Source organism: Peromyscus californicus, unplaced genomic scaffold (assembly GCF_007827085.1).
Source record: "Peromyscus californicus insignis strain IS unplaced genomic scaffold, ASM782708v3 Scaffold_6__1_contigs__length_162567912, whole genome shotgun sequence".
Taxonomy (NCBI): domain Eukaryota; kingdom Metazoa; phylum Chordata; class Mammalia; order Rodentia; family Cricetidae; genus Peromyscus; species Peromyscus californicus.
In genome coordinates this window covers 18,454,937-18,479,170 of record NW_026294584.1, presented here as the reverse complement: position 1 = coordinate 18,479,170, position 24,234 = coordinate 18,454,937, and the positions used below count along the sequence as shown (strand labels likewise).

The window sequence follows — 24,234 nt, the reverse complement described above, 5'->3', positions numbered from 1 at the left end:
ATTCTCTTCTTTCAAAGTATGTTTTATTTAAAACTAGTTATTTTATTAAATTATTGACCTTACTCATCTAACCATGGCTCTACATATGGACTTCCTCTAGAGAGTCAACCCACCCTCCAAGATTAGAGAAATGCTTTCTGTGGGAACACTCAAATATATTGCAAGATCTTAAGACAATTCCAAGGGGGAGTTCCTCCCAAGAAGAAGACCAGCACACTTTGAAAGGCACCACCATCATTCACATGTGTTTATGGGCATATTCTGTAAACCCTGAGAGGCAGTGGGAACACAGGGGTCCAAACAGAAAGACCTATTTTAATGATCACTCTTGTGTTCCTTCTCAAATCTGCATTGCTCTGCTCTACAACAGTTCTCAGATTTCAGATCGTGCACAGGAACATAGGTCTCCTGAGCTTCCAAACCACACACATTCCTTCCATTGCTTTTCTTCCATGTGAAGCAGTTAGTGGCCCCTGGCTACGCTGTCTTACATCTCATCGGTGCTGACAAGAGGAAGGAAGAGCCCCTGCTGCAGCATAGAGAAAAAGACATAGTCTAAGGAGCCATTTTTTTCAACATCCCAGTTCCTCCTGTGATGCCTAGAACAGTACTGTGCATAAGAACACCTTGATGTTGATTTTTTTCTGAATCAGTAAAAGCGGCTTTTCATTCCTGACATACTGCTCACTCCTCAGCCGAGCTCAGGATAAGAGGCTGAGTGTTCTTAGCCCCTTGTCACAGTGACTTGTCCCAAGACACAGCCTGGGAGAGGGCAGTGTGGTGAGCCCTAGGTCACTCACAGAAAGGGGCATCCAGGCTTCCTCATTATCATCATCTATCCCCATCCTCCAATTGCTTTCAATTTGAGGCAAGCCAGCACTCCACATCTATGTATTTTACATCATCAGATACAGCCAAAGTCAAATTGAAATACTGAAAAAATTGCACTGTGGGGGCCCAAATTACTTAGAGTCAGAGAATCTGAGCTTGCTTTACCCAGCAGGGCTGCCTAAGGAGATGATTTGGCCACAGATGTGTTTACCAGGTGTTTGGAAGGATCTACACTTGGCTGTATGATCTTGTGCTTTGATCTTGCAAGGGGGAGATCTTTAGCCTCTCCCTTTGGCATATTATAAAAAGTCCTTTTGAATAAACCTTTGGGTGGCTGGATATTGACCCAGGGCCTTCCTGAAGCTATCCTGTGTCTCTGTCTTTCTCCTCATCATCTAGGTCTATCTTTCTACCTAATATTTCTTCATTTCTCTCTCCTCCACGCAAGAATCCTTCAAAAGGTGGGAGCTAGACTCCCACATTGCACCTGTACTGAACATACACACATGGTTTTTGCACATCATCTCCTAGAGATGAAGCATAACAACTATTTGCAGAACATTTACATTGTATTCAGTGTCATAAGTAATCTAGGCATGTTTAAATTTTACAGGGGGATATATGTAAATAATATACAATTAGTATACTATCTTCTATATATGACTTCAGCATCTACCGATTTGTGTATCCAGAGTGGGTCCTGTAAACCAATATTTCAGGATGCTAAGGACTGACTAAGCTAGCTTCAGCTTTCTTTCTAATAATAGGTTTATTGGTATAACCATAGTAATATAATGCTGTGGGGACACTTCACATTTTCCTATCTCTTCAGAAAGAAGACATGCTATATAACTAAACATAATCTATAAAGTAGTGTTTCCAGTTTCTGTTATATCTTATGAAACTTGTCTTCACAATGATAGATGGGTCAAAAAATTATGGCACAGTGGAGAATCACTCTGAGGAATCTACAAACTTAATTAAGATCAGCTTGCCAATAGCCTCAAATGCTAGAGTGTAGCATAAAGTATTTTTTCATAATTTCAAAGGCATAAATAATTTTGGCAGTCAGTTTATCATATTTTTATATTAAAAGATGAAAAGATCCCAAAACTATAAATAACTTCTAAAGAACACTTAATTCATGATTGAGAAAAATGTTACCCTAAAATCTAGTCCTTTCATCCACACAATTATACATTTAGAGATAGTTATTTAAAAAAATGAAAATACTGAGCATTTTACCCAGTGTGTAAATTCCTTAGCAATGCAAATTGTTTATGTCTCTTGTGTACTAAATATATTATAATTTTTATAATTACATTATTTCCCCTTGTACTTTCCTACCTCCAACCTCTCCCATGTACCTCCTTGATCTCTCCTCAAATTCATGGCCCATTTTTTTAATGGTCACAAATATACACATATATTCCTAAATATATAATTACAAATTATTTTATACTTATTATCTCTCAAACATTTGTTTATTAAATGATTGTTTGACTAATTACGTAATTATATGAGGCAGTAATTTATCATAAAACAAATGGTTAATCAACAATCTTCTGACATAGAAAAATTATATAACATAAACCTTATTGCTTTAAGTGTCTTAATACTGCTATCTAACAGATATGTGACTATGGGAAATTACATTTAAGAACATTATAATGAGAATATTAGCATCTCTCATGAAGTTTTTTCAAAATAAAATGTAAGTTATATGTCTGATTACAGAGTCCCTTCCCATGGCCAGTGTCTAGTGAGTGTCAGTTAATGTAAAGTGAAAAGTGAGTGTAGCCATGTCCAAAATGACTTAGACTAGAGGAGAAACTTTGTATCTGGGAAGTATTTTTAATATTGTTCTTATTCTCTACAAGAAGCCATGTGGTGCGTGTCTTCATCTGGTCTGCTGCCTTAGGGATTGTCATAGGTGTGGAACTGTGTGGGAAAACATCAAATAGCCATGGTTAAATAGCTTTTTAATTTTTCAGTGACTATCTTTTAATGACACAGATGTGTCATTGAGTGTGTGTGTGTATGTGTGTGTGAGTGTTGTGTATGTAGTGTGTAAGTGTGTGTGTGTGTAGTGTGTGAGTGTGTGGTGTGTATGTGTGTGTGAGTGTTGTGTGAGTGTGGTGTGTGTGTGGAGTGTGTGAGTATGTGTGTGTATGTATGCATGTATGTGTGAGTGTTGTGTACATAGTGTGTGAGTGTGTGTAGTGTGTGTAGTGTGTTTGTGTGTATACGTGTGTGAGTGTGTGTAGTGTGTGAGTGTGTAGTGTATATGTGTGTATACGTGTGTGAGTGTTGTGTGAGTGTGGTATGTGTGTGTGTAGTGTGTGTGTGTGTGTGTGTGTGTGTGTGTGTGTGTGTGTATTCCAAATGGAATCTGAAGTTTAAAAGGATTTTTTAATATGTTAAAATCTTAAGAAAATCTGAAACACCTCTCTACCTATTTGCACAAATCTGTGTTCCTTCTGAAACTCTGTCTTCAATAAATATTTGCATATTTGCATGACCTGGCATTAAGAAGAAAAACAGACCCTTCTCAAAGTATGCTTGCCAATGAGAAAGTAGTATCTATTTGTTGTAAAAGTATTTTCAAGTGTAATTCCTATTCCGGAAAGACAGAGGTTGCCTAGCAACAGTGTGCATTTATCAATATGCCCCAATTTATCAATTAGCCCCACATTGATGATGGCAGTGTCTGTAAATCTGCAAGCTAAGTTTCAGGCTTTAACTATCACAAACATGTCCAATCAAGTACTTTGCATTTTTGCAAATATCAGAATAAAACAGAGAGAGATCTAATCGGGGGTTTAAATGAGGACGTATTTCTCAAGTCCACATGAAGACTTTAAAGAAAGTAAACTGACTCTAAGCTCTTCAAGCCCTGAAACTGTGCTGTGACTGTTTATATGACGCACACTCTCCATCTCTTTTTGCTTTAATACAGATGGACCTTACGGACTTCAAGTTAATTCTGACAAAGGGCTGAAAGTGGGAGAAGTGTTCACTGTTGACCTAGGAGAAGCCATCCTGTTTGATTGTTCCGCTGATTCTTATCCCCCCAACACCTACTCCTGGATCCGAAGGTCTGACAATACAACGTATGTCATTAAACATGGGCCTCGTTTAGAAGTTGCGTCTGAGAAAGTGGCCCAGAAGACCACTGACTACATGTGCTGTGCTTACAACAACGTAACCGGAAGGCGCGATGAAACTCATTTCACCGTCATCATCACTTCTGTAGGTAAGTGTGTGAAAGGTCAACCCTTTATAAAACACAAAAGCATGCCAGCCTTGATTTCCCAAATGCTTATGGAGAAGAGAACAAAATTTTGATGTTGTTTGAATGGTCCCTTTTCTCAATTCACTAAGCCATGAGGCTTGAAGAATGAAAACTCAAAACAAAATAGAGGGAAATACAAATCCAGCTTTTGGGGAGCTATGAAGAGTCGGTAAATTACTTCTAAGTGTGTGTTATTGCTTTGCTGATTTTACAAGCAGGAACATAAAAGGAACAGACTTCTCAGTTAAGAGTTTATGTATACTGTTAAGTCGGGTTAGAAGGGCAAATAAGAATGAGTTGGGGTCTTGGTTTTCCATTTTTTCCACTTGTTCCTTGGTCTTCATTGGTTCCTCATTTTTTCATCCTTGACATGCCTGAAATCAATAAAGTATTTACCAAGAGCCTCATCTGCTTGGAAACGACTTTCATAAGTCTAAAATTTTGACATCCTCTAGAAGTTACATCTTAGAAATGCCAGGGCCCAAAAGTCAAGAATGGCAACTTGTTAGGGACTTGTAGCAAACTCCTATCACAGAGCTTCTCTGTGGAGCATGGTTCTGTTCTCTGGCACAATTTCTTGTTCCATTTTACTCATTCCCATAATGTCTTGTAACACTAGCCACCGTACATCTTCATCTTCAAAGCTCTAAGGCTCTACTCTCATCTGCCTTCTAGATACCTCTTTCAGAGGTTCTAAAAGCAGAAGATAAATCTAAATTAGCAGAAGTGGACCATTCTCCTTCTTTCTCCATAATTATTCTTCCTGTACTGCCCCATTTTTAAAGTGAGTTTCCCTATAATCTACCAGCTTAGCAGAAAACAAAATGTCACCTCAAACTCCTCTTTCCTGTTACTTATGCCCTCAGTCACCAAGTTCTGTCTAGTCTACATTTCTAGCTCCCAAATCTACTTTCTTCTCTCCTTTCTTCTACTTTGTCTTCTTTTCTGTTGCCCTTCTTCCTTTCCCCCTTCACCCTTTCCTGTTTTTAATCTTCCATTATTATTTCCTCTATTATGTTCAGTATCCTTGCATACAGAAAAAAGACAAACCAGATTCAACTTAAGGAAACACCCACAGGTCTGAATAGGAAAAGATGATTTGGATGATTGCATTGGTGAAGGAACAAGTATACAAAACATAACAATCGTGAATTCACAGATGCCTTCTGTTCCACATCATTATCCCTGGTGCCCAAAATAAGACACATAACACAGAGAAGCTCAGTATATTGTGTTCAATAAAGGAAGCAAGAATAAATACCAATTTGCATAGGTATTTTTTTAATCCTTAGGCTAAGACATGCCATCTACAGCCATTTAGCTGCTTGCATGAAAATCACCTAGGCAGTAGTTCCTCAAGTGGCTGCAGCAGGAGGAATCCTCTGTCAGTTTCAAGGCCAGCATGGAGTACATAGCATGGTCTTGTCTCAAAATAAACAGATAAACAAACAAATTGTCTTTTAAGACACTCCAGACTGGCAGGGTTGACATTTGAACTCAAATAATACTTAATGCCAGTGTGGCAGCTACTTATTTAAGGTTTTATTTCCCTCCAGTGAATTTTAATTCATTAAGAAGATCTTAGAGAGTCACAAAGACTTATCAAAGTGTACAAAGACTACAGGTTGATGAAGAAGTGTGTGCTCTCTTAAAACTATTTGAGGTTTAAGATATTCATATTTGTAAAATCAAGTATATCACAACTCATATACTATCTTATGAACATCTTTATGAGGAAGACTCTACTGCCTAAAATATTGTTGTCCAGTAGAACTTTATGCAAGGAAGAAACTGTCAATATTATCACTTTCAACATGGCAGCCACTAACCTGGCTTAGTTTTTTGCAATTCAACCATGGTTATGCAACTGAGGATTAAAGTTTTAATTTTATTTCATCTTTGTTCATTTGAATTTGAATTATACATAACTACCTCGTTCTAGCACCTAGTATATTAGAGAATAAAGCTACAAATTCTTACCTAAATTGTGCCTCATTGGGGCAGTAAAAGGTAACATATTTTCTTTGTAGACCTTCCAAAGAATATGTGTTCAAAATGATTAAAATTAGCATGTATTCATCCATTATTTGGCACCTATTATGGGCCAATTAAGAGATAGGAACTGAGAATCAAGCAACCCCCAATAATAATCCCTGATCAAAATGTAATATGTCAAACATACAGACAACTAAAGAACATCTTTTGCCTTATAATTTACTATATTTTTATAGACTCAACCAGCTTTTCATCATGTAGCTAACTGAAACTCAGTTCAAAACAAGCTGTGAGTGAGTGAGTGAGTGAGTGTACCAAAGCATATATGGGATTGTTTGGTGGGATCTTGGTATCATGTTAGACTTGTTCTCTTTACTCACTGCAAGTGAAAAATACAGATATACTATGGAGTAGTATATTACAGTTGAGACTTACTTCCCCACTTCTTAAACTTTCTGCATTAATACTCAGCCAGGAAGTGTTCATAATATCAGAAGCCCCGTGTATTTGACTGAGATCTTATTACCAAAGACAGCTACAGTCTTCCTGTCAGGTAATTGTCTTTAGCAAAGTCTCAAAAACCTGTTTGACCTGAACACAGACTAGCATTTGTTATTGCAGTAAATAAGGAGAACAGGTGCTGATTTTCCAGAGTGATCCAGGATTGTCAACATTAGTGGCCTCATTGCGGTCTTCATAGCTGTTTCCCAGTCTTCAGTGTTCACAGAGCTTTGACTCCAACAACAGTAAAAAGAGGAAGAAAATCACTAGTGTGGATGTGATGTGTTCAATGTTTCTGTTTCAAAATGAATGGATTTCTGCAATACAGATTAAACACACACAAACTGACACACATGACCGTTGCTTACAAGGTCATCTGAACACGGATAGAAAATTCATTCTGATAAACAAGCTGTATTAAGACTTGTAGGGACTTGGAAATCATTTGTAAGGGTGAGATGTTTGCGTTTAAGATTTTCTAGAGTCAAGTTGAAGTTTTGTGTCTCCAGAGGCAACTTGCAGGAAATAGATGAATCTCTTTATTTTTAATGAGGCAAAACTATATAACTGCCTTGAAGTCTCGTCAATAAGATGTAGAGGAGAAAGTAAAAGGGGGTCAAAGATGACTCCAGGGTCACAGACATGGAAAGAAAACAGCCAGAACAGAAAATAATCAAAAGTTTTATTGGCGACTTTCAGTTAAGGAGAGGAAAGCTAGAGAATGTGACAATTAGCTCTCTGTCTTCGACTGTGTGAAGCTAAGCAGATGGGGACTTCCACTTCTGCGGGCTATGATTCACATCTAATTTGAGATATGATTAATTGACCTTTCTGTGACTCAGTGCAGATATCTAAAGAAAACAGAAGCAATTGGCAGAGTCACACCACAAATGCATGACAAAATAGCATCTGAATTCAAAGCCTTCCTTTTTAATGATCTTAAAAATTCTACTCTTTTTAGGTCATTAAGCTATTTGTGTGAATGTTGTCCTTTTAATCAATACATATAGGATCATGAGTATAAAGCAGTGTGTGTGTGTGTGTGTGTGTGTGTGTGTGTGTGTGTGTGTGTGTGTGACATTAGTGATTTACATTCAGTAAATACTTTAAAATGTGGATATCTATATTCAAGGTAGTTTTCTTTGAATAATCTTCTCAGCTAATTTAATGTATAAACATGCAAATACTTTGTCCACAAGATATACTCTTTCCTACTTATGAGAAACAGTGAAATATCTATAGCCAAAAGTAATGACTAGTTTTTACAAGGAAATAATAGGCATTAAAATAACAAATTAGCATTTATATTTGAAAGTAGTAATTTTCTACCTTAATTAAGGACTTCTTTGGATACAACTATCCATATTTTAAAGTATTAACTGAACCTAAATTACAACTGTGATATATATATATATATATATATATATATATGAATGTAGCCATCAACTTGGAATGTAAAGTTTTGTATTTAATGAAGATATTCAAGTGTATAATTACAATTCCCTGAGGACATGTGGAACATAGTTTAAGAAGTATCTTTAATACATGTGTTTTAGATTTATATGTAATGTAGATAAATCAGTCATTCCAAAATTATAATCCAAATCTTTTCATTAAAAAAGTAAGAAAGAACATGAGATAGAAAGAAAAAATGGTTAATTTCCCCTATTTAGCTACAAATTTCTCAACTTTGGGTCAGTTAAGATAAAGATTGAGATACAACCTTAACCTTGACTTCTGGATCCTGAGACCTTTGATGATAGCTGCTTGAGGACCTACCACAGAATATCTGTCAAGTGGGGCCATGAAGAGTGTGGAGGTAACACAGCCCAGAGTACGGCATCTTCATCTCCATAGGGACATGAGGCAGCTGCCATAATTAGTGAACAGATTGGATGGAAGAGTTCTCGGGGCTCCATTCTCATCTAGAAATAGACACACTGCCTATGTAGCATATGGCTGTCCTGTGTGGAGTGCAGCCTCAAGCAGCAGGGTAGCGATACCATGGATACCACACCTCTCACCTATATTTACACTTAACATGTTATTCCATTTTATTTGTTTGCCTAAGGAGGGGGCAAATATCATTTGCACTCTGGCTTTGGTAAATGAGTCCATCGTGTTTAACTAGTGGGAAGGATGGTATGCTACGTACAAATGAATAACATAAACTCTGAAAGGAGAGAAGGGAGCTCCTCTAAGTACTCAGACCCGCATTGCAGGTCCCGATATACTCCCCAAGCAATAAGACTAGAATTTCCCTCCTGTTCTATTTTCAAGGCAGAGTTCTAGAAGCTCATGTATCCAAAAGCACCCTTGTCTAAGGCTGAGACTGCAGCAACGGTGCCCTTTGATGTGTATTCTAGATGGAGAGACAGGGACAAGAGCAGAGACCTATGGCTCTTTAGATGAGGGAGCCAAGAAAGATCATTTGTTTTCAGAAAAGGGCCATTTGCTTCCTCCCTCTCTGTGGAGAGGATGCTGGCCTTCACTACAGCCAAGCTTTTGGATTGACAGGAATTGGTCACAACAAGGTGGGTCTCTGACTGCAGAAGAGTAGAAGCCAATGGGAGGCCATGAGAGGGCAATAAGGAAGAAGTCAAAGGAAACAAGGAGGAACGAGGAATTCGGGAAGGTTGTGACCCTCTATAGAAGAGAATCGACAAATTGAATTACTTGTCAAAGGAAGGAGAAGTTAAAAATGAAGGACAGGAATATGTGTCCTTTGTGTCTTAGGGTAAGACAGCCAATTATTTTGTATTAAACCTGTTGCCAGGTTTAAGAATCATAGAAGTACTTGGCAAAAGTGGATTGCCAGAGTGAATCAAGCATAGTCTGAAACAGTCATCATTGACATACTTTTATTTTAAGGAAAAATTTAAAAAGGGCCAAAAGTATACTAAAATGTTTTTTTGAATAATTAAATATATTAGCACTTAATTATGTTTAGAGGTTCTGAATTTTAATAGTGTGGCTGTTGTGAGGTGAAAAGGCTAAAACATTTGAAGTTTGGTGTTAAAACTTGGAACTTTCTGGGGCTGGAGAGATGACTTGGCTGTTAAGAATACTTGCTGCTCTTCCAGCAGACCCAAATTCAGATCAGAAAGTTCACAACTGCTTGCAACTCCAGCTCTAGGAAATATGATGGTCTTTACTGGCCTCCAGAGACCCTTGCACAGAAGTGGAATACACACACACACACACACATATACACACACATAATAATAATAATAATAATAATAATAATAATAATAATAAATCTTTTTTAATTGGAATTTTCTCAGAGTCTCATGACAAAAGAAGGAAGAAGCTAGGGCCTTGGTACTAGCCTAGGGGAAATATGTCTCCCAAAGGGAGAGTGATCCTTTCAACAGAATGCTTCGACACTGGTGAGTTAACCTATGGTGACATTCAACCATGATGTGACAAAATTAGACTTCAGATAAATGTGTGATTAAAATCCAGGTCAGCAGAGAAATCACTTGCCTCACTAACGAACAAGCAGGGTATTCATATAAACATTGGTGGAGAGTTAAAAGGATCACAGTGACCCCAAAATGGCACAGAATTTTCGTAATAGGAACTATCCTTGTCTCAGCCTTAAAGAGGTTATGAGACCAGCAGTGCATGGTCAAGTCAGAGGGGATAGCATGGTTTCTGCAACCTGTCCGCTAGAATCTGGAATTTACCAGCTATGCTACAGTTGAAAAAGATGGGACATTTTTAAATGATAGTATTCTACAGGGGAAAATCAAGAGAATTTTAGATAGCCCCATATTGGGAACAGGAGAGGATTAAGGGCTCCCCCTCACTTTAACTCCTGGAGTCCTCAACAGAACCTTTATGGGGGAAGAAGAAGAAGATGCTGGTTTGGCATTTATTGCAGACCTAAGTTGCCACTATATTCCTCATGACACCCAGATTCCCAGGCTGTGTCCGCAATGGAGGTGGCATTACATAAATTCAGTCCCCGTCAGTCTGGGCAGACAGGCAACTGCCACCAATCATTCCCACATCAATATCAGAGCTGCTTGTTAAAGGTCACAAACTACTTCCTCCTACACAGGTTAATAAATGACTAGACATATCATAGCCCACAGCTGATATTAAGGTAACCTCAGTCAATACGTTGTGTCAAACAGCATTGGAAAGAGGCAGAATGCAAAAAGCCTGGGATTATCCCCACCATTATAACCTAGGTGACTTTTGCAAGGCTCAGCTTCCTCATCCAGAAGAGATGATAATAGAATTGCTCTCTAATAACATTACCAAGGTGATTCAGCAGTGACTATGGATCATGCATTCTGAGCACAGAGCTCGGTTTGCTGCAAGCATTCAGCATGTGTATTACAGCTATTAGCACCATGCTTAATACAGTTCTAGTAATAAAAGGAATGGCCTACAAAACAAAGTGACTTTTAGTTGCAAGATGGAATTTTACATTTTAAATTTTATTGTATTGGTGTATGTGTGATGTGTGATGTGTGATGTGTGATGTGTGATGTGTGTGTGTGTGTGTGTGTGTGTGTGTGTGTGTGTGTGTGTGTGTGTGTGTGTGGCACTGCACATGTTCCACAGTGCTCATGTGGAGGTCGATTTTCAGGAGACAGGTTTCTCCTTCCACAGTGGGTTGCAGTATTAATCTCAGGTAGGTCTTCAAGTTTGTACTGAGTACTTTTACCAGCTGAGCCAAGCCATCTGGCAGGCCTGACTTTAAATATTTTATTGAAACTTGCACGCACATGTTATTTGGGAAACTGGCATTTCTTAATTGGTTAAAATTGGTAAAGTATATTTGAAATAGGCACCCTTCTTCTCACATCCTTAAATATGTACCACTGTGTCCCTGGAAAGATCACGCCCCTGAATCATTAAAACAGCAAGACTGAATTCAGGGAGAGCATCCTGCATCCGAGGGTGGAGAGACAGTGAGCTGGGACGGACACGGCAAACACAAATGAGAAGTGTGACAGGAACAGCTGTCTGTGACTAGGATGTTACGTCAGTATTTCCTGGGTTTCTTGCCACATCTCCGAGCACAAATGTCCCCAGGGAGTTTGGAGATTATGTTTTAAATCACTGTGTCCCATCCATGTGGGGATGAAGGAGAGACTAAGGGGAGAGAGAGAGAGAGAGAGAGAGAGAGAGAGAGAGAGAGAGAGAGAGAAAGAGAGAGAGAGAAGCAGGCAATGGAGTCTTACTTAAGTAGAGAACAGTCCTAAGCATTTCAGATTATATAGTAATTTATTACTATTTTTTAGGGCTGGAGAAGCTTGCACAAAAAGGAAAATCACTGTCCCCATTAGCAAGTATAACTGGAATATCGCTGTTTTTGATTATATCCATGTGTCTTCTTTTTCTGTGGAAAAAATATCAACCCTACAAAGGTAGGTTAAAATTAGAAAAAAATAGCAATACATTTTCGAAACATTCCAAAAATATACCTTACTGTGTTTCGCCCTCTCTTTTGCTTTTAGCTATAAGGCAGAAGCTAGAAGGCAGGTAATGTATATGTTTCTGTGAAAATAACTTCAAATTTTCCCCTCAATTATAACCCCTGATTAATACATCTACTTATCTTTTCAGACCAGAGTCGGAATACAGAAAAGCTCAAACCTTTTCAGGTAATGGCCAGGCTGGAAAGGAGTGTTATCCACAGCAATGTATGTTAACTAATCATCGGTGTTTATTGGGGATATTTACAGCTATGTAAATGACTGTAGTAGAATTCATAGAAGGTGATGTTAGCACAGCCACAGTCCCTACATTGTTCAGTGTCTCCCCTTTACAAAGTGCTGCCTCTGGAGTGGTTTTCTGTGAGCCAAACAGGTCTGTAGGATAAGCTCAGGAGGGACTCTCAACTCTAAACACAGACAGGGCAACGGAAGACCAGAGAAATGAAGATGAGTTCTGCTCCATTCTCTCTCCTTAGCCCTCTCATCATTAGTCTGTAAGAGCAGAGGGAGCCTTTTGTAGTTTCTGGAGGATGCACAACTCTGGCAGCCCATCCTAAGGAGAGGAAGAACCGGAGGTGTGATCAGGGGCAGGGATGCTCCTTTGTCCCCAGCCAACCCTCACCACCTCCATGGTTGGCTCCGTCCTGAGTTGTTCGGAGTCAACAGTGGAGCTTAGGCTCAGATGGCGGTGTCATCAAGAGTCAGGTTTTGGTCCTCTATCTGCCACATTTCCCTTGGGAAAATTATTTTTCTTAACCTCAAATTCCTTATCTATATAACAGGAATAAAAACTTCCTCCTGGAGCTGCTATGAGAATTAAAATAAAATGATGTGAAGAGCCTAATGTGACTCTTTAAAAAAAAAAAAAGAAAGAAAGAAAGAAAGAAAAGAAACTGGCTCTTCCTCTTATCTAGTCCTCTCTCTCTTACTACAGTAACTGGGTGTCACAGAGGGGAAGGGTCCCGAGACCGACCTTCTGGCTCCTCCCAGACACCTCCACCCTCTTCTTTTCCCAGATAAAGTTTGGGTAGTGTCCCCATTGTGCTGCAGCGGCTTTTGGGTGTCTGTGTAGCTTCTGGCCTTACTCACTCTTTTCTAACGTCCCCTGTTAGATCTGTCGCAGCACAGTAGATATCATGGGTGGATCAAGGGTTGCTATGACCTCCAGGCTAAGTCCTCAGTGTTCTTGAATCCCTGATCCTGTCCGTATATTTAAGAATGGAATACAAAAATCCGCATCAGACCTTAAGAATAATCGGTCAGCTTCAGTTTCTTTTTTCCTCTTGAGAACTTGTTCCCCAAACCATTCAATGCCAGTAGGCCCATATGGCACTAGGGAGTATTAAATGGTTTCATGCAAATGTCATTTGAAGCAGACAATGAAGATAAGTTCTGCGACTATTCCTAAGAAATGAAAATAAAGGCATGAATGTTTAAATATCAAAGGAGAGCATTGCATCTCTAAGTCTGTCATTTTTCCTTTCAGGCCATGAAGATGCTCTGGGCGACTTCGGGATATACGAATTTGTGGCTTTTCCAGATGCGTCTGGTATTTCCAGGGTTGGTTTTCCTAGTGGCTGATTAACCGAGAAGTAGAATTCTGCTTCCCCAGAGGTGTAAGCAGCATTCGTTGAAGGAGGAGGGCAGTAATGTCCAGTGGCTTCGCTGGGCCTCACTGCATTCCACAGTGTGGCCTCACTGCGTACTGAGATTTGTGGAGCTAAGGCATTTTTCTCACTTTTCTTCTTTTATTGAGACAATAAAAGTGACACAAATAAGGAGGTTACACTATTTAATAAACACTCTTTACCTGATATAGTCTATGAATAAAGAAGTAACTAGGTTGACTAGAGAGAGAAAAGAAGAACAGGGGACCAGGAGTCCTTGGCTTAAATTATTTCATGCTGTTTCAGTGACCTCAGCCCTTCACTCTCCAGAACTTACTCTATTCCTCAGTTTCCTTCCTTTCTGCCTCCTAACTCTCAATAACTTTCCAAAGTTATTCAATCACATCCTTGCTTGTCATAAGGACATTGTCGTAGAGTAAAAACCTAATAATAGATGGGTATATATCTTTATTATTACCCAAAAGGAGCACTCATTTTTAAAGGTAGGGGCTTTTACAGTTGAAATCATTTGTTTTCAGTCAGTCTCTTTTTTAAAAAAATTGTAAATAATCAGTTTCATGTAGAATGTGTCCCTGAATTATTAGCTCATGAGCACTCATAGATTTGTAAAGGACAGGTTTTTCCTCTGTCTCCTTATTCCCCTATAATAGTCCACTTGGGTGGAACCAAAAATGAATTGCTTGCTTCTGGGTGTTCTTCCTTCCATTTTTTAGAAAAGACCTATTTGCTATTAGGAAATGGCCCCTTTGTTCTAAGCATTCTATCACCCTGTGTGCTTCATCCGGTGAGTTTCCTGGCCACAGACTTTCTTTCAGAAATGTCCTGTGAGTAATGGAGAGGAGTTGATTGGATTTCCTCCTCCCCGAGGGTGAGTCACCCACACTGTCACAGATGAAGAGGAGACACATCTGACAAAGACTTTGCAGTGCCCTATTCAACCTTAGACAGGAGTGTTTCCCTCTTCACATCTACAACCAAAAAGACGAAATAAATACTTTGTTGATCTGTTAACTAAAGACCTTACCCAGTGCCAGAAAGCCCCCTTCTAAGGTGTAGCTTCAGAGAGTAGAGCAGTGGGATGAAGAGCTAAAAGGGCACACTGAGTTTTGAAACGAGTATCTTTATTCAAAAATGCACACATTTTATTCCAAGTACTTCATTATAAAGGAGTGAGAGTTATGTAAGAAATTTACATTTAGCCTGGTGATTAATCAGTACACAGACTGGGGTACTATTTGAAGCCCCCGCTGCCTCCAAGTACCTTAGTGTTCAGGAACTTGAAGCAGAGAAATGTGCCCCTGAGTTGCATCTCAGAGGCTTGGCTTAGTTCTGTAACCCATGGCATAACTTGATTTGCAGCCATACTCATATCGAATGAGAAACCTCCTGAGAATTTCGCTGACATTCTAAATTGACCATGTCATGTGCTTTGGGGATGAAGTGAGAAATCAAAGCGAACAGCTGGAGGGGGAAAAGAGGACAGTGGCATGGGGAGAAGGAGCTGAGTGAGAAGCCAGGATGGCATCTACCTGGGAAGATTGGTAGCCCAAGGCAATGAACATGAGAAGAAAACAATTAATAAAAGAAAAACATCTCAAACTTGTCAATAAGAAGGGAAATCAACGTAATTGCTAACTTATTTGGATCTTAAAAACCAAAACCACCTCTTTGGTTATTGCAGTACATGTAAGATGGATTGCTACTCTCTTCCCCCGTTGTGCCGTTCATTATCCACTTAGCACTTCTTCCAGGAGTTGGACAGAAGACAAATGCATAAAATTAACAACTGTGTTTTTATTCAACAGTTCTAATATTATATCATATATGTTAGCATACATCTACCATAGCCCCTGACCATCTTCATGTCAAGGAAAGTGAAATCAATCTCAATTGTAAATTCTATCAAAATCTCAACATAAAATGACCAGAGAAATCATGGCCTGTGGTCATAGGACTTCCCATGAGAACTTTAGGAAGAGGAATGAAAAGTTCCCCAAACCACATACAACGAAGGCGTCCCAGTATAGCGTGGCAGCTCAAATTGGAAAGTGAAAGTGTGCCTCAGTCTTGCCCAGGGTAAACACATCCTAGGGGTGCTGTGTAGATATGAAGATATGTAGAAGTGCGATTAAACTGGGGCGTGAGAGGGAAGGAAGACCGGACTGGCAGTAATCCAGAAGATAATGTTTACAGAAAGAAAGCAACTATAGAATATGAGGGATGGGAGGAAAACACGTGAAATGCAGGGTTCAACAAGGTATAGGATGATGTTGAGCAGATAAATACACTACATTCTTTCCATGTTCAGGCAAGCCTTTAGTTTTCAAAGCCGTTACCGTAACATTAAAACCAAAGTGTCACTCTGTCATTTTACTCACTTGCGATATGACGAGGACTTCTGGCTTCACATTATTCTTTCTGTTAAGCCACTCTTGCACGTGTGATTGGCAAAACGTGTCCAAAAGAACAATTAAGATATAATATAACGGTTACTTGTGCTCTCTGATTCTAAGCTGCCAAGCTGTTTTTTTTTTTAATCTCCCTTTTTGCTACTTTTCTCCCTATTATTTATTTTCTGTACAATGTTTCCAGCTTTCTTCTTAAATGATGAAAATGTGGTAGGATTGCCAAGCTATTCCTGGAATAAATCAACAACATAGTGTGAGTGCAGGGAACTGTAGCAAGGAGGCAGTCACATTCCAGAGGTGGTGAACGTTCATTCATCTGTTCTGTCGTCCTCAAGCTGTGGCATGTTTCCAGCTAATCTTGGGCTAAGTTTTTTTCTTTTAATGTGCTGTGTTTTCTAGATGCCAAGTAGGTCTGCCCCAGCCTCTGATGGTGTGACAGGGCAAGATTTTCATGGAACCATTTATGAAGTTATTCAGCACATCCCTGCCCAACAAGACAATCTGGAGTAAGTCTGAATCTGCATTGGTGGGTGAAATGGAGGATCTCAGAGGTCAGCTTCTGTTTTCCTGAAGGTTTTTTGGAAGCTCCCCCCCCCCGCCCCTGCCAAATACTAAAACAGGAAAGTGTAGCTTCAAAACATGTGAAATTCTTCAAGATACATCCTCATTTGAAAATAACTTTGAGAAATGGAACAGGCAAGTATAGAAATATCACCTAGAGTCATGCAGGTAGACAAGAGGCAGAGTTCTGCAATTGCCTGTCTGTTGCGTGTGTTTCGGCTGTTCAGTGTGTCTCCTCCGAGAAATCCACATCTGAATATGAAAGGCTCAGTCAGGCCAGGGCTCAAGCCATCTTACTTATCCTCATGGCTTTGCAGTGACCATCATCATTTTATAGCCACGATGCTCCGTCACTAAAGATGAGGCTGTCAAAAGGCTACCAGGGGAGAATGGTCCAGGCACATCTTTCCGTTCAAGGCTGACTATTTCTGGGTACATACAACTGATTCCTCTGAGGACAAAACCTGTGTTGAGACTAAAGGCAGCAAACCACTTACCCAGTTAAGCTCAAGGCTGTTACTAGAAGACCTGTCTCTTCTCTGACATGGAGGAGCTAAGCCCACAGTCTTTTGAAATAATGAAATCAACTTCTGTTAACGTGTGTGTAGCTGCCTGCAGGCCTAACTGCCACAAATCATCTTCCACCCTTTCTTTAGCTGTTATTTGTTGACTTTGAAAAGAACGTCAATAACCACACACAGGAACTTCCCCTCTGGCAAATGGAACAGTTCCAACGTCGTAATTCCTGTTCACTTCTGGGTGAATATTAAAAATAACAGCTAAGAGTACAGGGGTGCAGTGAGAATTTTCTGATAGAGAAAGAACCCACACACAGGGCCAATGCAGTTGTTTTAGAGTTAAATATGTGATGAGAAACTTCAGAGGGCCCCATCAGAGAAAATGCGTGTGAAGTCAGGTAGATGAAAAATAGCTTGATTGATAAGTATTAGCTGTGCTTAGTTAGGGGGTACAATATAATGTTTTGGCCCAAGGCATAATGATCAAATCAAGTTAATTAACATATCTATATCTAGCACTCCTGAGATCATGTCTACTTTCTAAGACTGAATCCAGTAAAAAATAAACATAAAACTTATCCCGGAGCTGGGGCATGGTTCAGTTTGTAAAGGGCTTGCTATGAAAGTCTGAGGGCCTGAGTTTGGATCCCAGAACCCACGTAGAAAGCCTGGTAGAGCAGCAAGCACTGGGAACCACAGAGCTCTAAACCAGAGACAGGAAAATCCCAGGAGTTTGTGGGCCAGGCAGTCTGGCCAATCATCAAGCTCCAGGTTCAGGGAGACCTTGTCTCAAATACTTATAAGTATTTATTTATAAGTAAATAAATAAATAAGTCAGAAAAGCAATTGAGAAAGACACTTGATGATGATCTTTCCCCTTGCATACACACACACACACACACACACACACACACACACACACACACACACTTGCACATGCACCCACCCAAATGTGCATGATAACACACAGGAACACATCACATTTATACATCACATACATACATACACACACACACACACACACACACACACACACACACACACACACAAATTTTTAAGATAATTTTAAAATCTCTCCAATTTAAATTTACTTGTTTTTCTACATACTCTGTGTTCTAAGTATCTACTTTTACTACTAGAATGCTAACAAACCAATGGAAACTCAAGATTTGTCTTTTAAGAAAGGCTCCTAACACTGAAATAAATGTAAAGTTGTGAATATAGCAGGTATAACTTCAGGATACAAAATAAAGTAGAAGAGTTAATTTTACGTCTCAAAAAACTAATAGTTTTAAAAATTGTTCTATGTAAACAGATGCCTGTCTGAAATGAGAAAATCCTCAAAAATCCTTAGTCCAATAAAAGTTTATTTCAGAAACAATTTCTGATGATTGAAAACAAAGTGAATACTTTCTCAAGCAAAGAACTATTTTAAATTGCCACTGAGGACTCCAGGCTTGAATAGGCAATCACCCCCAGAACATCAGGTCCTGTGCCACTCCAGTCCTAGTGCTCACCCTCCACACTGTGCCACCCAGACCCCCAACTCCACTCATGCATCCCCTCAGAGGTCCCCTGTCTTCTGAGATCTGTTCTTTTGTTTCTCAATATGTGCTCCAATGGCTTTCTCTTACCCTTGACATTTGAGTTTGCTCCTCCCTCTCTCTCTATTTCAGTAAGACTATCCCACTCCCATCTACAATTCCTTTTTAAAGGATGTGAACATGAACAGCATCTCTACTACACCAAGTAATAAATTATCCCTTTCAAGTTTTTCCTTCTAACTCATACAGTCAGGAAGCCAACATTTCAAAATTTTTATTTTTTTTTAACACAGACTCATGCTACCTATTCTAAATTAAAAAAAAATAGAATACTTTAAGGATTTTTCACCAAAAATTATTTTGTACCTATTTACATAAATCCACAACTATTACCAGAGTCTTTGGGCTGTCCCAATGAGAAGGATTAAAGAACACCCAGTCTTTTCAGGATTTCATAATTTTGTGGACTCCTTTTTGCTTAACAAAAGAGCTTTCATAAAGTAAATTCTTTCATAGTGTAAATGTTGCCTGCAGATGCAGAGATGGTTTTCTCTATGTATCAATTTCATTAATAATGAGCATATAAGGTGTTGGCTCTGTCCCATCCCTCTCTTCCAAAGTGAATGAGCTGGTTCTAGGGGAAGAATTCTAACTAACTGGTTTCTCTAACCTTTACTGAAAATCTTTTCTAAGGTAGGAAAGCTGGTTAAGTAATTTCATTCTTTGATCCTTAGACTGTTTTGGTTTGTTTGTTTGTTTGTTTGTTTGTTTGTTTTTTAGTACATGTTGACAAACTGGACTCCTGTTTAACAAATCAGTAAATTGATCTATTCATATGCTAGTACTCAGTTCAATAATTTGTTTATTGAACACAGAGTTGCATTTACTGAAATATTATTCATTGATACCATTAAATGATCTTGGCCCAGTATGTTTTAAACCCGTTTGGTTGTTAGTATCTTTTCAAAAATTTTTACTCAGTTTTTTACATAATATATTTTGATCATATTCTTTCCAACTCCTTCTAGATTCTCTCCACCTCCCTACACATTCAAATTCATGCTCGTGCTCTCTCTCTCTCTCTCTCTCTCTCTCTCTCTCTCTCTCTCTGAAAAAAAAAAACAACAGAAACAAAAAGATCAAATAAAAAGATAAAAAATCAGTAAGACAAAAAACAAACAAACAAAAAATCCAGAGTCTGCTTTGTGTTAGCCAACTACTCCCGGGCATGGGGCCTGCCCTGGAGTGTGGCACACCATTGGAGAAAACTGGTTTTCCCTTTCCAGCCAGCATCAATTGCAAAGAGCTTCTTGGTTAGAGGTGAGACTGTGTGTGCACTCCCCTTCTCGGTGCTACAGTTTCCCCTGGTTTGAACCTGTGCACGTTGACAGACCCTGTGAGTTCCCATGTGCGTCAGTCCTGTTGTGTCTGGAAGACGCTGTTTTCTTGGCATCATCCACCACCTCTGGCTCTTAGAATCTTTCTGTCCCCCCTCTGCTCAGTTCCCTGAGCCAAGAGAGGAGAGGTTTGATAAAGACATTCCATTTAGGGATGAGTACAGTGTCCAGTTGTGGGTGTCTTTGTTACTTACCATCTACTGCAAGAGAAAGCTTCTCTGATGGGGTTGAACAATGTGCTGTGTGTGGATATGATGATATATCGTTAGGATTCATTTGATTGCTATGTTCTTTTAGCAGAATAACAGTAGTAGGTTTCCCCAGGCCATCACCTATCTAGTATCAGACTCTGGGCTACTTTAGCAGTACCAGGTAAGGATTCTGTCTCACAGAGTGGGCCTTAAAACAAATCAAAATGTGGTTGGCTACTCCCATGGTCATTATTATCTTGAAAACTAGACATTTAGATAATTAAACCTTAAGTTCCAAAATTTAATTATCTACAAAACTGTTTTTTACCCTTTATACTGTTGATTGATATAGTTTTCTTAAATCAGCTCAAAACACTCATATTCTTCATCTTCACAGCTATGAAAAGGAATGAAAGTAGTTAAGGTTCTTTTACCCATAAATCTAGAAATCTACAGAACATTTAATACATTTCATGTATCTCTTCACCAGGTGAGATTCCATGGGCAAAATGGTATATTGGAGTGAAATAATGAAGAAACATTCTGAGAGAAAACATCAGGAATCTGTGAAGAAATAACGCCCCGGCAGCCTCAGTCACACTTGTAAATGCGGAGTAGAGGCGCCTAAGCCAGCTCACAGGCAGGTTTTCTGACACACAGGCAATGAATGGCTGTGTGACCGATGAACATGGTGGGACTATTCCTCTGTGGACGCTGCTTATCAGTTAGACCGAGAGGAAGAAGACAACGGAGCTCTGCAGCTGCTCTGTAGGTGAAGGCTTTCAAGCATTCCAGTTAGTGCTCACCTAGGCTCCACTCTCATGCACGCTGGCACTGCCCTGTGCCACCTACGAACTCAGAGACTTCACCTTTGTATATGTTCGTGATAAGCTTTGTTCTGTCACATGCTCGTTACTGTCATGATAGCAAAACACCTTCTTCTGTCCCAAACGGATTTCTTGCTATTTGTGTCACAAACAATTGAGGATGCTTAACACAAAAGTAAGTCTGTGTTGTCAATAAACTTTGTTATCAATGGTGTTTTTGAGAGGACTGGCAAAATGTTTAAGGAAATGGCTTGGTAAAGTCTCATTTTCATTTGTGTTCAAGGAAAGAATAAATTGAAACAGATTGTTCTGCTTTGCTGTTACATAGCCTTGATTCTTTAGATTGTAAGGTCTTATTTTAAAGTCAGATTGAAGAGTTAAGATTTTTTTATTCTTATTTTCCATTGTGCAAATAAAATGAACATTATGGAAAATTATTAAAAGTCAAAACCTATTCTCTCATGGTTGGCTACTTTATGCAGAAAAAGAACATTTTAATGTAATTTCTTTTTTAAAATATTTGAAGTGAACCACTATGCTTTTCCTGTCTTATATTTTCGTAAAGGCATATGGTAAAAGTAAAATCAGAACTGAATCTCACAGTTCCTCTCTGTCTTCCAGCTCTGCCACCTTTACAGATCTTTCTGATGAAAAAGTCAATCCTTGTTACCACAAATCCCTTCTTCTGTGCTTAGTAAAAACATGAACTATCCCATCTGATTAGAAAACGAATTCATGGTCACCATAAACATAGCCATACATCTGGGTATGCAGAACACTGGCCCTCACACAATTAAAATCCCTGTCTTACCTTCCAGAAACAACCTCTCAGAATTTCCCAACATTATTCATATGTGTAACATACTCCTTCAAGCCCCAGAAAAAGTTTCTAATAGTTCATATAAATGTGTAGATTACAAGGTCAAATGTAACTCAAAAACTAATGCTGTGGAGAGAACCAGATGAGAGATACGAGGGCAGGCAGAAGTGAGGTTGTAAGTGGTGTACTGAATTCCCCTTCTTGGGTGACTATTGCTTTATGCCACCAAGATCAAGCTACAAATGCAGGTGTGTCTCTCCTAATGGCCATCTCAGCTGCCTGTGCTTTCTTAAGTGCCACGGGCAGTTGTCCATATTGGCAATCAGCTAACTGCCTCAGCTCTACCCACCTCTCCCCCACCCCTTTCTCAGTCTCCTGCCCCCTTTTCCTGGGGGGCGGGGCGGGGGCCTTTATCTGCTGATACATCTCTCACTAGGAGGGCAGACTGTAAGCTCTGGGCATCGCTGACTTCCTCTTTCCAAACCCTAAACACTTTAATCCACAGAAAATCTTACACAGCCCTTTCTTGTAATGCATACACATGATTCCCAAATCAAATAGTTTTTTTTTTCAAGCATGCACCAAGAAAACATGTTTACTAGTCCTGAAGTTAGCTTTTTTTGTTCTTCTTTCGAGATTTTTCTCACCCAAACCAAAGGAAATACCAAATAATATTTTTTTCAAACTCACTTTCCAATCACTTGTAATTCCTCTCAGTTCTGTATCTCTCTCTCACACACAGACAGAATCCCTTAGCGCCTGGTTCCACTCAGAGCAGCAGCAAGGAACTGCTGGAGGGAGAAATAGGAAAAAACCTCGAATCCAATTAACTTTTGCCTTCATTGGTGTGGAACGCTGGACGATGACTCGCTGCTTTTTTAGTAAATGGGGATGAAAATCTCATAAATTAATCAAGGTTTCCAAGGGAAGTGATGAACCAAAACCCAGATGTTCACGTAATTAACAAATTAATCTTTAAAAAACAGCCTAAAATTCTCTTCTTATTACTAAACACAATCTTAGCTCTTGCTGGATTTTAGCTTATGTTACCACTGATCATTTGGAAAAGAATCCTGACCTCAGTGCTTATTATTTTCAAACAGCACAACCTATGGGTGGATTTCAAGCAACAATCAGAAACTTGTAACATACAGTTTTCCTTGGTTTTCTGTTTGTATTTCCATGTGAATAAGGAGTTTCAATTAAATTGGCGCAGTCTCAGAAAACAGGTCCACATGAGTCTTCATCCCGGGAGATTATATCCCTTCAAAAGTTATGTTACAATAATAAAATTTGAGTGACAACACAGTAAATACTGAGCAGATGGGTAGCTATTTTTACTGTGCTTTCTCCCAGTTTTTATTTATTTTCTGCTTCTACATTATTGTATATAATCATGTTTATTCATGTCATTCTTTTTATTCACCTATAGTTCACATTCACATTTGCATAAATATGTTTTAGTTTCATGAGACAATAAGAAAACAAAGGCAAAGACATAGGAATTAGCTGTGGGTTTAATTCTCTTACCCACTCTTCTTCTTACGTTATAAACACACTGTGTATTGTGACTATGAACTTAGCCTTGATTTCTTTTCTTTTAGCCCAGTGCTGGAAATAAAATCCAGACCTTGTACATGCGAGAGGAATGCTCTGCCACTCAACCATACCCTCAGTCCCTTAACCTTGACATCTGTAAGCACTTTCGCATACCTAATGTCCTCGCTCTTCATAGAGAACACGACAAACCTGTAGACTAAAACAAGTATGTTCACTTTACAGTGAGAGAAACTGAGACCGTGAGGCTTCAGTGATTCCCTAATGACGATGAGTGACAGAGCTGATCTTGTAACTAACTTTGCTGTCTGGCTCCAAGCCTGGGGCAACGGTCCTTTCCAAGACACCACGTGATTCTCTGGACGTGGCATCCAGAAACAGAGCACAAAGCAATGTATCTTCTGTCAGCCTTTTCTTGAGAACTGTATTAGCTTCGAATCCAATTGGGTTTCCGGAAAACAGTTTACTCACTTGTTTATTTGTTTATGTCTAAGAACTTTTACATTTCAATATGTTCCCAGGAAAGATGACAGCCCAAGGGCTTTCTCTTGACAGAGGGTAAACTGATAGATTGTTTTCATGCCTGAAAACATTCCCAGCAGACGCTCTCCTCACATCTAACATAAGCAATTGTCTCAGGAGCTAGGGCTTCAGTGACCCAACTGCAGGCCTGCCCTTCTGAGAGTCCCCTGTGGCCTCTTTCCT

The 24,234-nt window shown here is 39.3% G+C and overlaps 1 protein-coding gene across 2 annotated transcripts in view; it reads left to right on the top strand.

Annotated features, from left to right (window-relative positions):
• Hepacam2 (HEPACAM family member 2) overlaps window positions 1-22,299 on the top strand; it is a 39,503-nt gene extending 17,204 nt beyond the window's left edge. Inside the window, exons 4-10 of one of the 2 annotated variants that reach the window (XM_052720273.1) lie at window positions 3,791-4,087; window positions 11,884-12,009; window positions 12,100-12,124; window positions 12,209-12,246; window positions 13,565-13,638; window positions 16,514-16,620; window positions 20,816-22,299. In XM_052720273.1, the coding sequence (XP_052576233.1) occupies window positions 3,791-4,087; window positions 11,884-12,009; window positions 12,100-12,124; window positions 12,209-12,246; window positions 13,565-13,638; window positions 16,514-16,620; window positions 20,816-20,819 (671 nt within the window). In that variant the 3' untranslated portion in view covers window positions 20,820-22,299. Of the gene's footprint in view, window positions 1-3,790; window positions 4,088-11,883; window positions 12,010-12,099; window positions 12,125-12,208; window positions 12,247-13,564; window positions 13,639-16,513; window positions 16,625-20,815 lie in introns of those variants that run through there. The other variant, XM_052720274.1, reaches the window with a different exon arrangement.
• Window positions 22,300-24,234: the final 1,935 nt, after the last annotated feature.